The sequence below is a fragment of the Meleagris gallopavo genome, chromosome Z (assembly GCF_000146605.3).
Source record: "Meleagris gallopavo isolate NT-WF06-2002-E0010 breed Aviagen turkey brand Nicholas breeding stock chromosome Z, Turkey_5.1, whole genome shotgun sequence".
In the NCBI taxonomy this organism is placed as follows: Eukaryota; Metazoa; Chordata; class Aves; order Galliformes; family Phasianidae; genus Meleagris; species Meleagris gallopavo.
Window position 1 is genome coordinate 29,361,043 of NC_015041.2, and position 14,122 is coordinate 29,375,164.

Sequence of the window (14,122 nt, forward strand, 5' to 3'; positions counted from 1 at the left end):
TGTGTTTGGCTTATTATTTTTAATAAACAGTCATGGAAATAGTTCTTCTGAATCTCTGATTTTGGTTAAAAGAGAGTGTAAGACTTCGATGGGCTGTGTATAACACAATAATCCTGAATGCCACTTGAGCCTCAACAGTCTTTGATATCAGATATGCATATATGCACCCTGTTGTATATTTTGGAAGTGGCATACTTTGCTGAGATTAGTGAGTTTATTATGAAGTCTCTTGTTTTTGGTGATCTCCTGCAGTCTTTTTAAGTAAACTGGTACATTGGCTGTAATTTCATTAAGATATCTAAGATGACAATTGATACATTTCAGTTTCGTGAGTCTTATCTTTGATTAAAAAAAAAAAAGAATGCTTTTGGTAGAATTCTGCTGACCTTTTATTTCACTGTCTGAAAAGTCACAATCTTGCATTTATTTTCTCATTTGTATTGCTAATGTGATTAAATTAATCCTCTTGGGTTTAAATGTTTTATGAATTTGTGGCTTTAAAGGCTGTGGAGAGAAGTTAAATACACTCTTCTGAAGCTTTTTTGTACAAAATTGTAAATAGCTTATCTTTGGATTAAGTTAGCAAGTACGGATGATGAAGGTGCAATAAGATTGTAAAAATGCCAGTAGTGATTTTTCATTCCTAAGTTTCATCTTTTGTTTTTACACATACACAGCCTTGCTGTGCCTTCATAATGTTAAAAACAAAACTGTATCATCTTCGCCCCTCTTACTGGAAAAAGCCTGGTATCCTGGAATACCGTTGAGTTTGTTCAATGGGTGCAAAAATAAGTAACCATGGAAACAATTATACTTTAGTAAACAGCAAGCACAGTTAGGACTCTCCCAGTGAGATAAGAGAACTGACGTGTATAGTCATTATGAAAGTCTTCCGAGACCCAAGTCTGGGAGCTGCAGAGTAACTAGGAACATATTACCCACAGCGAATTGTTATTTGGGAGGAGGAATGTCACGTGATATGCAGCACAGTTGAAAAGTCGACTCAGCAGGCTTTGGCTTGGTGATGTGCTTTGTTGTGAAACTGTGCCAGAGACAGCAGTGGGGAGACCAAGGGGGTGGCTGCTAAGAAAGCAAAGTGAGTATTCTGACAGAAAGAAGAATGAACTGTCAAGGAAAATAAATCGCAAGCAGAGCAGGACCAACTGATGACCTGCCACAAGACTTCCCAGTAGGACTGTGTGTGACTGACCCTGAAGTTGTCATACGGAGCCAGAGATCACTGAGCACCTTCATTGTGCACAGAAAGGGCAGAGCTCTGCCCTTTTTCATTCTCCCTGCCCGCATAAATAACAGTGCTTTTGGCTTCTTGTGTGTTGGATATGTTTAGTAATAAAACTGTTCCCTATAATACAATAAAACTAAGAGGGACGATAGAGGGCATTGTGCAATAAAATAGGGTGTTTTATTACGCACTACTTAGGATTTAGTTTAGAAGAATTGTGGAGCAGTTATTTTTATAGTGAGGTTTCCAACATGATCACGCATAGTGATGAAATTATTAATGTACACTTACATCTGTGTGTACATGTGAAATCTGCTGATAGACTTGGCATTTGTCACCTTTAGCTTAAATTGTTAAACGTTAGATTAAATGGTCTACTTTGGTTGTGTGACTGAAAGGTGTACACATGTTTTGGTTTTGACAGAAAATAAGCTTTTGACTTTTTGTATAGTGCACAGGTTAGAATAGGTTTGGGAAGAGAGAAAAGGCTTCTAAACTAATAAAATTACTGCATTCTATAATGTACTGCAGTTATTTCCTTAGTTTTTTGCCAGGTCTCCTTATTTGAGATAGAACAAAAATATAGGCTCCAGAATAATTAGTGAATTTTGTAAATGGAATATTTGAGTTCTGAGTTGCTTCTGCGTGCTCAGCTGTGAGGAGTAACCTTTACTATAGTACCTGTATATTTGGTGCTTAATTTCAGACAAACGTATTATTAACTACGTTGTAACACAGATTGTAGTGGTGTTTCTGAAAGTGAAAAATGAAGCTGGTATACATACTAGTCATGACCTACCTCTGAGATTAAGAAGGTTATTTCTAATACCCAAACTGTTCAGTAGTTATTGTACCTCTCTTGAGAACATTGCTACTTCTTCAGGTTATGTGAGTGCTATGCTGCCCTTAGTAAAAAGTGGAGACTACTCTCTACCTGGACACCTTCTGTAGAAGGCCACTGACTTTGAAAACTTGTTTTCTGAAACCACTCCCTAAATCATAATCTAAATTTATTACATTTCAGACACACTTCAGAGTCCTTGTTTTTGTAAGATGTTTTGAGATGAGAGGGTTAATAATGGGCTCAGTTTGGGATTTTAACCACTACTATTTATCTTTAATAACTGTAAAAGAGTTTTTGGTTCCTTTTTAATGGCACATTATCTAGGTTGTAGAAAGCGTAAATATTGTCAAAGGAATTGAAAACAAATTTATTATAAATAATTCTTCCTTTATATTCAAGTTATTATGTTGCTTTTCTCTAACAGTCTTTTTGACCTTCATGTTTTTCACAGCTTAAGAAAATGAACACTTTGTGTGAAAACACAACGAAAGAGCTTGAGATATCCAAAACAAAATGTATGTTTTAAGTCAAGATCTTAAGGTATGGTTTAATGAACTTAACATTGAATTTAAAAGTTCTGCAATTAGTATCCTTCTAGATTTAAGTTATCTTTTTGTTTTATCAAAATAAGTCTCTATATCGTTGTGTTCTGTTAAGCAGACTAATTACCTAGCAAGCTAGTTTGAAGTCATGCTGCCTTATCCTAGTCACAACTTGAGTCTCTGCAACTGACCATTCCAGTCATCTCACTTCTGAAATAATTTGAGATATTTTTTTTTTATTTGTCAAGCATTGTTTTATATTGAAATGAATGTCAGTATTTTTTTTCTTAACTAGCTGTATCTACTTTTCTGAAGAAATCTAAAAGGAAAGGAATTATTTAATTACCTCTGCACACATGAAAGAACATTTTATTAAGGATGTCCTTCCCCAATTTTTGTATATCAGATGTTAATATCAGTATTAGGTATCAAGTTAATGCATAGTACAAAATTACTTATAATAAAATATACTTGGCAGCTGCTAAAAACACTTCAGAACTCATTTAGTAACTCTTCTCTTTACTTTCAGAATAAGAAGATTTTTATTGTTTTTTGAATAAGGAGGATGTTTGCTTGTTTGTTTTTTGTTTCTGTTTTTGGCTGATATATTACTTTTGTAATGTCCTGTCTGGTTACCCTAGTGCCCAGGGGACTGAGAAAGTCCTGAGGTTGTGGTTAAATTTAATCTCCCAGTTGATAGAATATTATATTATTGCCAAAATAAGATGTCTTTACTCCCAGTGTTGCTGAGATTCTTTTGCTGGGGATATTCTGCTTTATCACATCAGTTTAGTTGCAGATATTTTTGCAACATACACTGAATCTTCATATTAGCTTATAGTTGGACACGATCTCTTCTAATTGGTTATTTCTTTAGCAGTTAATTTATGTTCAGGATGCATAAGACTACTTCTTCTGTTATAAGTTATTTTAAAATACTAGGTGCTTTGTTTTTTCCTGATGTTATGCAACAAATATATGTATTCTTCATGGAAAAAATTGAGTTTGCTAAATGCATGCTTTATATGCAGTACAAAAATTTCTTTAAGTCATTGGTAATAAAATTCAATAAGTATTTGTTAGAAATTTGCCAATGCTTTAATCTTTAAATATTTTCATTAAGAAGAAAAGTTGACATTGTCTAATGAATTGTCTTTTATATTTCCTGTGTAAGCAGCTATGGTCTTATAGAAAATAAACAATGCTTTCATTTTGTTTAAGAAAAGCAGCGTTTTAACAGCCTGTAGCAGTTCCAGAAGTCCAGTGCTTATAGGAACGGCAAGCATGTGTATTTATTCACTCCATGTCAGCAAATTAATAAATTCTTTGTTTACGAGTTTGGTCTTGGTAACATGAAAGTACTTGTAACCAATTCTTAAACAGTTTGTTTTCATGGTCACACCTCCAAAGGGACTCCACCAGCTGTTATTATTTTTTCCATACCATAAAGAGTACAATTGTTTACAGTAGCTGTTCATGTTGTCCACCAACCTGACTGTAATGGATCAGAGATTTACTTATGAAAATAATGTGTCTTTTCAGTGTCTTTAAGAGCAGTCCACTCTGCTGAGGATAATTTATGTTCGTGATTTTTGCATTCTCATTTGGAGAGAGAAACTGGATTCTGAATTGAGAAGGAAATGTTGTCATACCATGGTGCTTTTGACTTTCAGAGATACATTTCTGATGTTGTTTAGTTCACAGTTATGTCAACTTTGAAAAATCTATTAGTAGCAAGATTGTAGATAGATGTCAGACTGGAGCCTTCAGCTGCAGAGCTCTGGAGTAATGTAGCATTTCATGGAAAAGAGTTCTTACCAATCTTTCTGTTCTCTTCTACAGGAAGCACGGGATAAGCTGGCTGATGCCAATAAAGAGTTAAATCATCTGCATACTGAGTGTGCAGACAGAACAGCTTTAATAGGAACTTTACAAATGGAACTACAGAATGTGCTGCAGTGCTGGGAGGAGGAGAAAGTACGTGCCGCAGAATCTGAAAATGAAATCCAGAAGCTTACCAGGGCTTACCAGAAGGATATGGAGGTATTACCAGAGACAAGACGACTGTCAAAAAGAGTCTTTATTTAATCTCACTTTATACATTTACATACATTAGATGGTTACCTTTAGACTTAACAGATTTATCCCAAAAATATGATTTTAAGATACGTATTCTGAAATGTGTATTTAATATCTACAAGATCTCAGGATATGTTCTTTCTCCTTCCATCTGTATTGGAACTAATATCTTAACTCTTCTGGTATTTTGAATTTTTGAACAACTGAGTTTATTTAAATAGCTATACCTGATGAACATTAATTTTTCTTTCAGCTTGAAAGTCAGTGGAAATATTCTATACACTAGAACATATGGTAGTGTTGTCTTCACATGTTGTTAATTACTGATTCACATAGCAATAAATAGTTAGGAAATGCGAAATTTAAGTAATTTTGCCTGCCTGACCTGAAAATTCTTCTTTGCAACTTGTTAGCTTATTGTGGTTTACTCTAAGTGGGAATTGCTTCAAAACTTTTTATTTCAGAACTTTTTTCTCCATCTCCTTGTATTTGTTTACAGATGTTGATTTTCTTGCTTTCTTTCACCCTGTAAGTAGTTCTGTATTAGCAATAGCAGTGATTTTCTTTATCGTTGTTGTCCATATTGAGCTCATTACTTTCACAAATTTAAATATGCATGCCAATTTGAGTAAAAAGGAAACATTCTTTCCACCTTCCTAGCAGTGCGGTATTTAAATAGTGTCCACATGAAGCAGCTGGAATTGTTATACACATCAGATACTGATTAAAGTGAAGGAAACTAGAAGCCTGGTTATATTGTAAAGTCAGCATGTCTACTGAACTGTGGTTGCGTTCAACATGTGTGAATTGATTTGAGGTCTTGGGATCCCTTATTTTCATGCCAAATGTATAATTATCATCCTTGGTTTATCACAGCTCTAGCAAAAATGCAGTGATGGTGGCACACTGCAGTTCCCTCGGGGAGTTAAAAGATCTGCCAGAAATGAAGTTAAAACAAACTACTTTTTTTTCCCCTTGGCCTAAAACACCATGAAATAATTGTGAGAAAATGCACTGAAATGCAATGGAAAAGAGTCAGAAAAAACAGTCTCTCAACTCAGTTGTCCGCAATTCCTTGATTTAAAGCCTCATCCAGAGCCTCTGGAAAACAATGGGAACCTTTCCACTGGTTTATTGACTCTGAATAAGGGCTCTGTTCTTGTGGCTATTTAGTACAGCTTTCTATCATTTTCTTAATGAAGGCTGTTAAGTTGCATATATGTACTAAAAGGATGAAGTCTGGAATTTCCATTGCCTGCTTTTGCTTCTAATGAGGATTTATTACATATCAATTTATTATATCACTGACTAAAATCAGTATAAATGAGAGAGATGTCGGTTGTGAAATTTTACCAATGAAGCTGTAAGTCTGCTTTGTCTAAAAATTTGACTGTACACATTTCACACAAAAGAAATTTTTGAACGATTGTAGTCTCAGTTGTTTGAACAGTGTTTTGTGCTGCTCAGCTATGAGACCGCTTTCTGTGTGCTGTACAGATATTGGAGGTAAGTATGGCTTGAATGTACCTGGAAGTATTAAATGCAATTTCATCAATCATGTTACTGATAGCACTAAAATTTTTAGCAGCGTCAGGTTGCATTGGTTTTGAGCACTGCAAGACTGGGTTTTCTGTATTTATATGGTATTTCTAATCATACAGATGTTGTACAAACTGTGTTCCTATTCTAACTTTAATATGTTTGACTGCGAATATTAACAGTATTGCCTTTGAGAAGGTTTGAGAATGAGCTCTTATGTTTTTTTTTTGTTTTAAATCTGTGTTACTACAAGTGTGATGTATCTTTTTGGATTCTAGTTCATAGTTAACAGTTGATTTTTGTTTTTGTCTCAGGAGAAGCTAACCTTCCTTCATGGCTTGTACCAGCATTTGGTAGCAGGCTGCGTGCTTATAAAACAACCAGAAGGCATCCTAGATAGATTCTCTTGGTTGGAGCTTTGTGCAGTCTTGCAGGAGAATGTTGATGCCCTGATCTTAGACCTCAACAGGGCTAATGAGAAGGTAAGTGTCCTTAGGCACCAGCTACCTCTATTAAATTCAGTGACATTTGTCCACATCACAGTATCATTAAAAAGGACTGACATTCATCTTATTTCAAAAAGAATTTGGGCGTTAATAATTCAATACCATTAATTATGGCTTGTCTACAACTCAGTTTGATGCCATTGCTGTGGGCATGTAAAAGTGACTGAAGTCTGTATGAAGTCTCTAAGCTCCGCTTTCTGTGCAGGACATGCTAATAGTACTAGCCAATATTAGCCACAGGGACCTAATTAAAAGAAAATAAATTAATCTTACTGATGAAGCAATTCAAAGAACTTAGTCATTTACACTAATAAAGCAAGTCTTTATTTTAGCATAAAACAGAAACAAAATGCACTTATTTTAGGAACATCATCTTTAAATTATGTGCTTAAGATTCAGATATACTACTGGCAGAAATGCCTGTGTATTTTTTGTTTAATTATAACTTCTTGACCATGAGATTTGTATTCAAAAATACAATAGAAAACAGTTATTTTTGTGAAGTATGTCAGTGTGTGCTAATATTTGTTCAAGGAAGGAACTGCATTTTTCTGAGTGACTTCAATGTTACTAAGCTTATGTGGCCCTTCTTCATGGAAATCTCTACATTTTTTAGGGAAAAAAAAAGTGTTTTAAAATGACTTAAACTGGCTCTTCTGGCTAACACATGCCACTCTTTAGTTTCAGTTCATGTTCTGACACCTTCGATCAGGGCAGTCCTAGACTGACATGGTCTAGTAGAATGGTTCCAGGTCCTGATTGCTCTGGACATGTTGGTATTGAAGCATCAAAAGGGAAAGGCTCTTCCAGAATCTTCTCATCTGCTAGAATTGTGGGCAGACTTGAGACAGAGCTCGTTAACAGAGAATTATTCTGACTCTTCCCATTATTTGTTAAATAACCTAACAGTCAATCAAAATTACTACAGATACATAGATTAGAATAAATTCTGGACTATGCAGACTGACTGTACAGGCAAAATTTCTATTTTCATTTCAAAATAGAGGTGGAAAGAAAGCAGAAGTGAAGGGAGTGAACATTGTTGGCAGTGACTCTAGGTATATTTTTCTTCTTTCAGCTTTTTAGTAAGCTTGTTGCAATTGATTAAGTGGGCTGTATGGCTGTTGTCACAAACTTATCAACTTTTTAAGGATTTGAGGCAGCCTTGCTGCCTGTGGCCTACCTGTTCTCTGAGAACAAAATTTTTCTTCTGCTCTGTCATGTGATTGATTTGAAAAATACATTGCTGGTACTCTTTTGTAACAAAATATATGTACGTGTATTTAGAGATTATTGTTAGTTTCATTCATTCCTCCATTAGTTTGCATGGGAACTGAGAAGTTGAATTGCAGAGTGAAGCCCTTAATGCTCATTGGAATCACATCATAATCTAGTGAGCTACTTTTGAGAAAAATCTTCTGTACAGTTCTTGCAGTCACATTCATACTCAGTGTATGAAAAGCACTGGTTTTTGAAGGAAAGAAAAAATAAAATTAAGAACTGCTTTTTTTCATTATTGCTTGCAGTTCTTGCAAGCTACTAGAGGACTAGTATGATTGAATTACTAATTCAGCAATACAAGATTTAACTTTTTTTCAATGTAAGCAAGAGATCTCCAGTTCAAATTTCCAAGAAAGAAGGCAGCAGTTATCTTCAAAAAAGAACAAAGATGGCTAGAATAAAAGCCATTGTTCTAACATATGTCTTGCAAGATTCAAGAAGGTGTTCTGTCATGAAAGGCTTTTTACTTTTCATAAATATGTTGAAGAAATTAAAATTTAGATTTTATGCTGGAAGAGTCTGTGCTTAAATTAATATGTACAGTTAAAGTCAAAAGGTGTGTATGTGGGGAGATAATGTTTCTTTTTAAACACCTGTCACACAGATATCTCATCTAGAATATGTTTGTAAGAACAACTCTGATACTATGAAGGAGCTTCAGCAGAGCCAGGAAGATGATATTAGCAAAATGGCTGAGCAGATGAAAGCACAGGAAAGCTGTTGGCAGAAACAAAAAAAGTGCCTGGAACAGCAGTACTCAGATCTCCTTGGGGAAGTTCATGCAAGGGCACAGGTATGGTGCTGTGAACTTCTCTGATTTTTTTTCCTTGTAAATATTTAATGGACTATTTCAGAAGCTTGAGCATCTAACCAATTACAGATTATTTGGGAATTTTAGTGTATTTTTAAAATAATGAAAAAAAAAATACTGCATCACTACAGCAATTGTGCTAGTTTTAATTTCTCTCAGAATAGGAAACAAATGACTATCTAAATACTGTTTATTTCGGTCTAGCACTTACTAGTGACTTTTTTTTTTTCTTTACAGCTAAAGGTGTAAGATTTAAATTGCTTGTATTAGAAATTGTGTAGTACAGCAGCGTACTGATAACGTGACTCTTTACTGTGGGCATTGCGTTAGACAAACCTTCTGGAAAATGCTTTATCTGTCAACTAGTTGTAAAGAAGTGCTGGGTTTCTAAGCAGGAAATGCTTGTCCTTAGAAATATCTGTGCATATTTTAAAAAAAGTTACGTAAGTGTACAAACTGATGGGATTGGTATCTTGGCAATGTAGCATCTGTACGCACAGATTACTCAACAGAACTTAGTTGCATCTTTGTTCTTTCTAGAGTTCCAGTTTGTATGGAACAAGACATTTTATTTCTTCTGAATTTCTGCTTTTCAAGATTGGACCTGCAAATATTGATTAAACTTTTACCTTTCTGAAGTCCATAGGCTTCATGGATGTCTGCAGTTAGGACTGTTCTAATCCTGACTGCCTACTTCTTGTGAGACTTGATTGTCTTTTCCTTATTACATTTTGGTCCTGTTAGCTGTGTTAGTCTGGATGATTGCTGCTGTGCTGAATCAGTTATGCGGATACACTAATGTAGCCTTATTAACATAGAAATCATATATGAAGGCAAATAGAAAAATGTCAGTTCAGACATGTGTCTTAGATCTGTATTCATGACTTTATCAATTTATCTGAGAACTGTAACTGCACAGTATGAGTAAAATATCTTGGAGATTGTTGTTTTGGTGTCTTAGAACTGAAGTGGAGAAATGGAACTTTTCTGAAAGGTTCCTTTTTAATTAAAATGTGATGTAGCAATATGGAGACAGTAACACCTGCCAGAAGCTAGTACTGTTCAGGATCCCTGACTTAAGGTAAGATCTATGGATATTGTTAGATTGTACATCACAGCTGTTATTGTTGATCAGGTGAATGATGTAACCAGAAAGCAATTTCACTGTTTTTCTGTAAGGCAGAATTTCCCAGAGTAGCCTTAATACTGATCAGCAGTAAACAAACTCCCTACAGCTAATGCCATTCTTTGTTCCTGGTTTCCATACTTGGTCAGTTGAGCTTAAAATGAATATCCTTTTCCCTGCCTTATGTAGAAAAAACAGTCCCCGTGATTTGGTAGTGTGCCATTCCAAAAGTGTTACTATGCCTATTCCTTAGCCTTGCACAAATTATTTATTTAGCCAATGCACAGTCTCATAGGAAATGTCCTCTGAATTTCAACTAGCAGTTGTTGTTTATTATATAGGCATTTATTAATCTATCCCCATTTCTTGTGGCAGCTGCTTAAAATCGGAGGGTTTTGTTCTCATATAGAAAAATATGTTGTAAGGGAAAAATCCTGTAACTGTATAGTTTGTTCCAAAAGTAATTCCTCCTATCTATTTTCATAACCACAACAGATACAAATAGCACAATAACACTATTTGAAAGACAAAATTCTCAGCTACAAAACACAAAACATTGTTTTTCAACATCGTTGTCATCAATAGGTATGCATTTTCGCCATGATTGAATTACAGCCTGCATACCACACTTGTAAAAATCTGCACAAGTGAAATTGACCCACTGTTTCACATTTGCTATGACGGTGGTGGTTTTAGAAAAATGTTGCCCATGCAGTCCATCTTTCATTTGCCCAAACAGATGAAAGTCAGAAGGCTCCAAATCTAGACTGTATGGTGCGTGCGATAGGACAGTTCACCCAAGATTGGTAGTGTGCTCCATGGTCTGGGGCCTGGCATTATCGTGTCACAAGAGAAAAGTTATCTTCTTATTTGGCCTGACTCTGGAAGTTCAAGCCATCAGCATTACGATGTAGCGTTCAGGGTTGATGGTTTGTCCAGGCTGCAGGAAATCCAATAGGATCTCCTTTCCTATTCCAGAAGGCAGTGCATACCCTTTTACCTGCTGAAGACTACATATTGAGCTTTCTCTTTGATGAGGATTTCACATGTCACTGCTCCATGGACTGCCATTTTGAATCCTGCTAATAGTGGTGACACCACCCTCATTACCAGTCTTATAATTCGTAATGATGCAATCTAGAAGACCAGGAGATCGTCACCTTCAGTGTCATATTCATTCAATATTTCCTGACAAACTTGTATGTGGTGCTCATTCTGTTCCTGAGTGAGCAATTGTGGGACCCACCTGGCACAAACTTTGTGAAACTTTGTCACCCACATTCACAAACTTTGTGAAACTTTGTCACCATTGTTTCAATGCACTGAAGCAGATATTTCTAGCTCCATGCATAGTTCCCTGATTGTAATTTGTTGATTCGTCTGGATGTGATGATCAAGACACTCTTCATTCTGTGATGTGACAGGTGTGTGTGACTATCCAGAATGTGGCTTGTCTTTCATGTTGTTTTTGCCGCTGCTGAATACTACCACCTACCACCTCACTGTGCTCACATCCAATGTTTGGGCTCCGTAAATGTTCAGCAATCATCGAGGAATGTCAGCGAGTGCAATTTTTTCTGCATGGAGGAATTCAGTGACACACTTTTGCTTCATCCACACTTCCATGTCAGATGTCATTGTGTCAGACTGCCCGTCTGCTACTATCTGTCACATGGCATGTAATGGAATAGTGTTGGGAAAGTTCAACCTCTCTTGCCATACCAACATCATCTGCCTCTGATGTCTTGGGCCAACATAATACAATAGGAGGCATTACTTTCAGAGCAGCCCTCATATGTTGAAATGTTAATTTCAACAGATTAGTGAAATTTTGCCATAAGATGAAAGGGGAAAAAAATCCTCTAGGGATTGAAAAAAAAAGCCTTTTATTAGATTTTGGTTTTTTGGTTGTTAAGGTGCTTTGCTATTTGTAAATTAGATAAAGGCTGTGGTATCTTGCAATTACATCAGAATTCAGTGTTTTAACCCAGAAAAATAAAACAAATGAGATACAGAAAGATGCTTTGAAATCAATTTCATTATATTTCTAGCTTTCAGTTCTGTTTCTTGCCAAAATAAAGTATAAGGACACAAAAACAAGTAGAATAAAACTCTGTTGTTGGTAGTGTCTGAGTTTTTAGTAAGTGGTTCTTAAAATTCACTGAGCCACTCAGGAATGCCTCAGAATTGAAGCACCCAAGGAAGCTGGCTTGCAAGCATTTAGGAGGAGCATTCTATATTTCTTTCAAAATTGTCCATTTGAGTTTTGAAGAAAGCCTTAAAAATAATGAAATGGAAGTTGTGATTAATTATCAGACATTGAACAATATTTCTTTTTTTAAAAAAAATTTAGTCGTTAGGGAAGAAAGCTTTAATTAGCTAGAGAACTGAATGTTAGTATAGCTGCCTAACAGCCCTGTAGGGATCATACTTTTATGTTTGTTTACTCAGATATTGGCCTTTCACCTGTTCTGGCCAGAAGCCATAAGTTGTTTTCTAAATTCAGCTTACCTTTTGAGTTCCTTCCAGTTATGCTACCAGCTTTTTTTTCTGTGAAAATCTAACACTGTAAGTAATACATTAGCTCTGAAAATATTGTACATGTTCGTACTTAATTTTAGAGTGACATATGAGGCCTCTGAGTTGCATTTTGTAATTAAATTGTTCAGTTAAATTGTTCTACTTTTTTGTTACGGGAAGTATTTTAATAAAGCTACATTGTTTTACATACGACTAGATTTTATGAATGGCTGCTTTCTCAATGTCTGTATTGCCAAAACATCTGCAAAATCTACCTGCTGTTGTTTTATTTCTTCCTCTTGAAGAGGAATGTGTCTAAGTTCGGTCATGAAATAGTGTCGTTCTGTTTGTCTTCCTAGTCTAGCCAAAATGCTTTTTTCCTCTGTCTAAAAAATAATTAAGTATTTATTTGGTTAAAGACCTTTTGAGCTGTCAGTGTTTCCTTTTTACAGAAACTTGTAAGCTTTGTTTCAATTCTAGGGATAGCTTATGTACTTTTTCCCCTCCATGTTTATTGGAAGAGGCAGAAGAAATTAGAGTGCATCCGTTTGCTTGAGGCCTGTAGCAAAGTTGATGTGTAGATACATGGCTGGTAGATGCCATTTTAGTTCTGTTTTGCCCTCGTTTTCCCACAGGAATAACCACTGATCCCCATTCTTTAACAAAAGTGTTTAGGGCTCCAAGAGAGGGAGCTAAAGCTTAATGTAGTTTTATCTTTTGTTTATCATACTGACTTAGCATTCTACTTTTTTGTGTTCACATATTGTAACTAGAGTTTGAAAAAAAAAAAGCTTAACTTGAGTTTGTGGTTTGTTTATGAAGTGTATAAAAATTACTTCCTTTTATCACTGGATCCTGTTCAAACACAGACTCAAGTGCTCCAATCGCAGAGGACTCATGCATCAGGAAGCCAATCTGAGCCTCTGATAATGTCTTGATTCTGGTACAAGAACATGCATGGCATCAGCACCAACCAGCATGCATGGTCTAAGTGTAGTCCTGATGTTTTTGGTGTCATTATTTTGCTACTTGAGTTTACCGTTTTTAACATTTCTCTTTCCCTGTTTAAAGGCTTAGAGAGGGAAAAAAATGATGCAAGTTGAAAAAACATCCGTGATGGATGTAGGCAAAATAAAAATGTCTGTATTACATTGTTCTCTTCAAAACTGTGTCTCTGTTCTGTATGAGACATAATTAATCTGTGAATTTATAAGTAGGGGGTTGATTACAAAGTAATTAAGAGATCACCTTTACTTCCCCTTTCCCAGCTGCTACCAATCTGTCTATTTTCATCTTCCAGAGTTTTCCTTACTTTTTTTCCTCTCATACTTTCTTTTCTGCTTTGAAGCACAATGTTCTTTCTGAAACAGGAACATGTAATTGTGTATTGTTAAGCAAAGTCATCAAACTGTGTTGTGGTCAACCAGGTACTGTTGGAACTTGCTTTGATTTGTTGTTGTAAATGTGCTTTAGCTTCAGAAATTTGGAGTCCAGTTACAGTTACAGAACACTCTGCAAATTTTACTCGTACTGATGTTTAGTTTGCATTTATGTGTTTTCATAGCTTTTTTCTAGGAGACATGTTTTCCTATATTGTTCACAGTATTCTTTTAGCTTTTTTTTTTTTTCTT

At 35.5% G+C, this 14,122-nt stretch overlaps 1 protein-coding gene across 1 annotated transcript in view; it reads left to right on the top strand.

The window, feature by feature from the left end:
• CCDC171 (coiled-coil domain containing 171) overlaps window positions 1–14,122 on the top strand; it is a 147,593-nt gene that overhangs the window by 55,231 nt on the left and 78,240 nt on the right. The window contains 5 exon segments of the mRNA XM_031557307.1: window positions 2,539–2,593; window positions 2,596–2,627; window positions 4,472–4,672; window positions 6,562–6,729; window positions 8,639–8,827. Of these exon segments, the coding sequence (XP_031413167.1) occupies window positions 2,539–2,593; window positions 2,596–2,627; window positions 4,472–4,672; window positions 6,562–6,729; window positions 8,639–8,827 (645 nt within the window).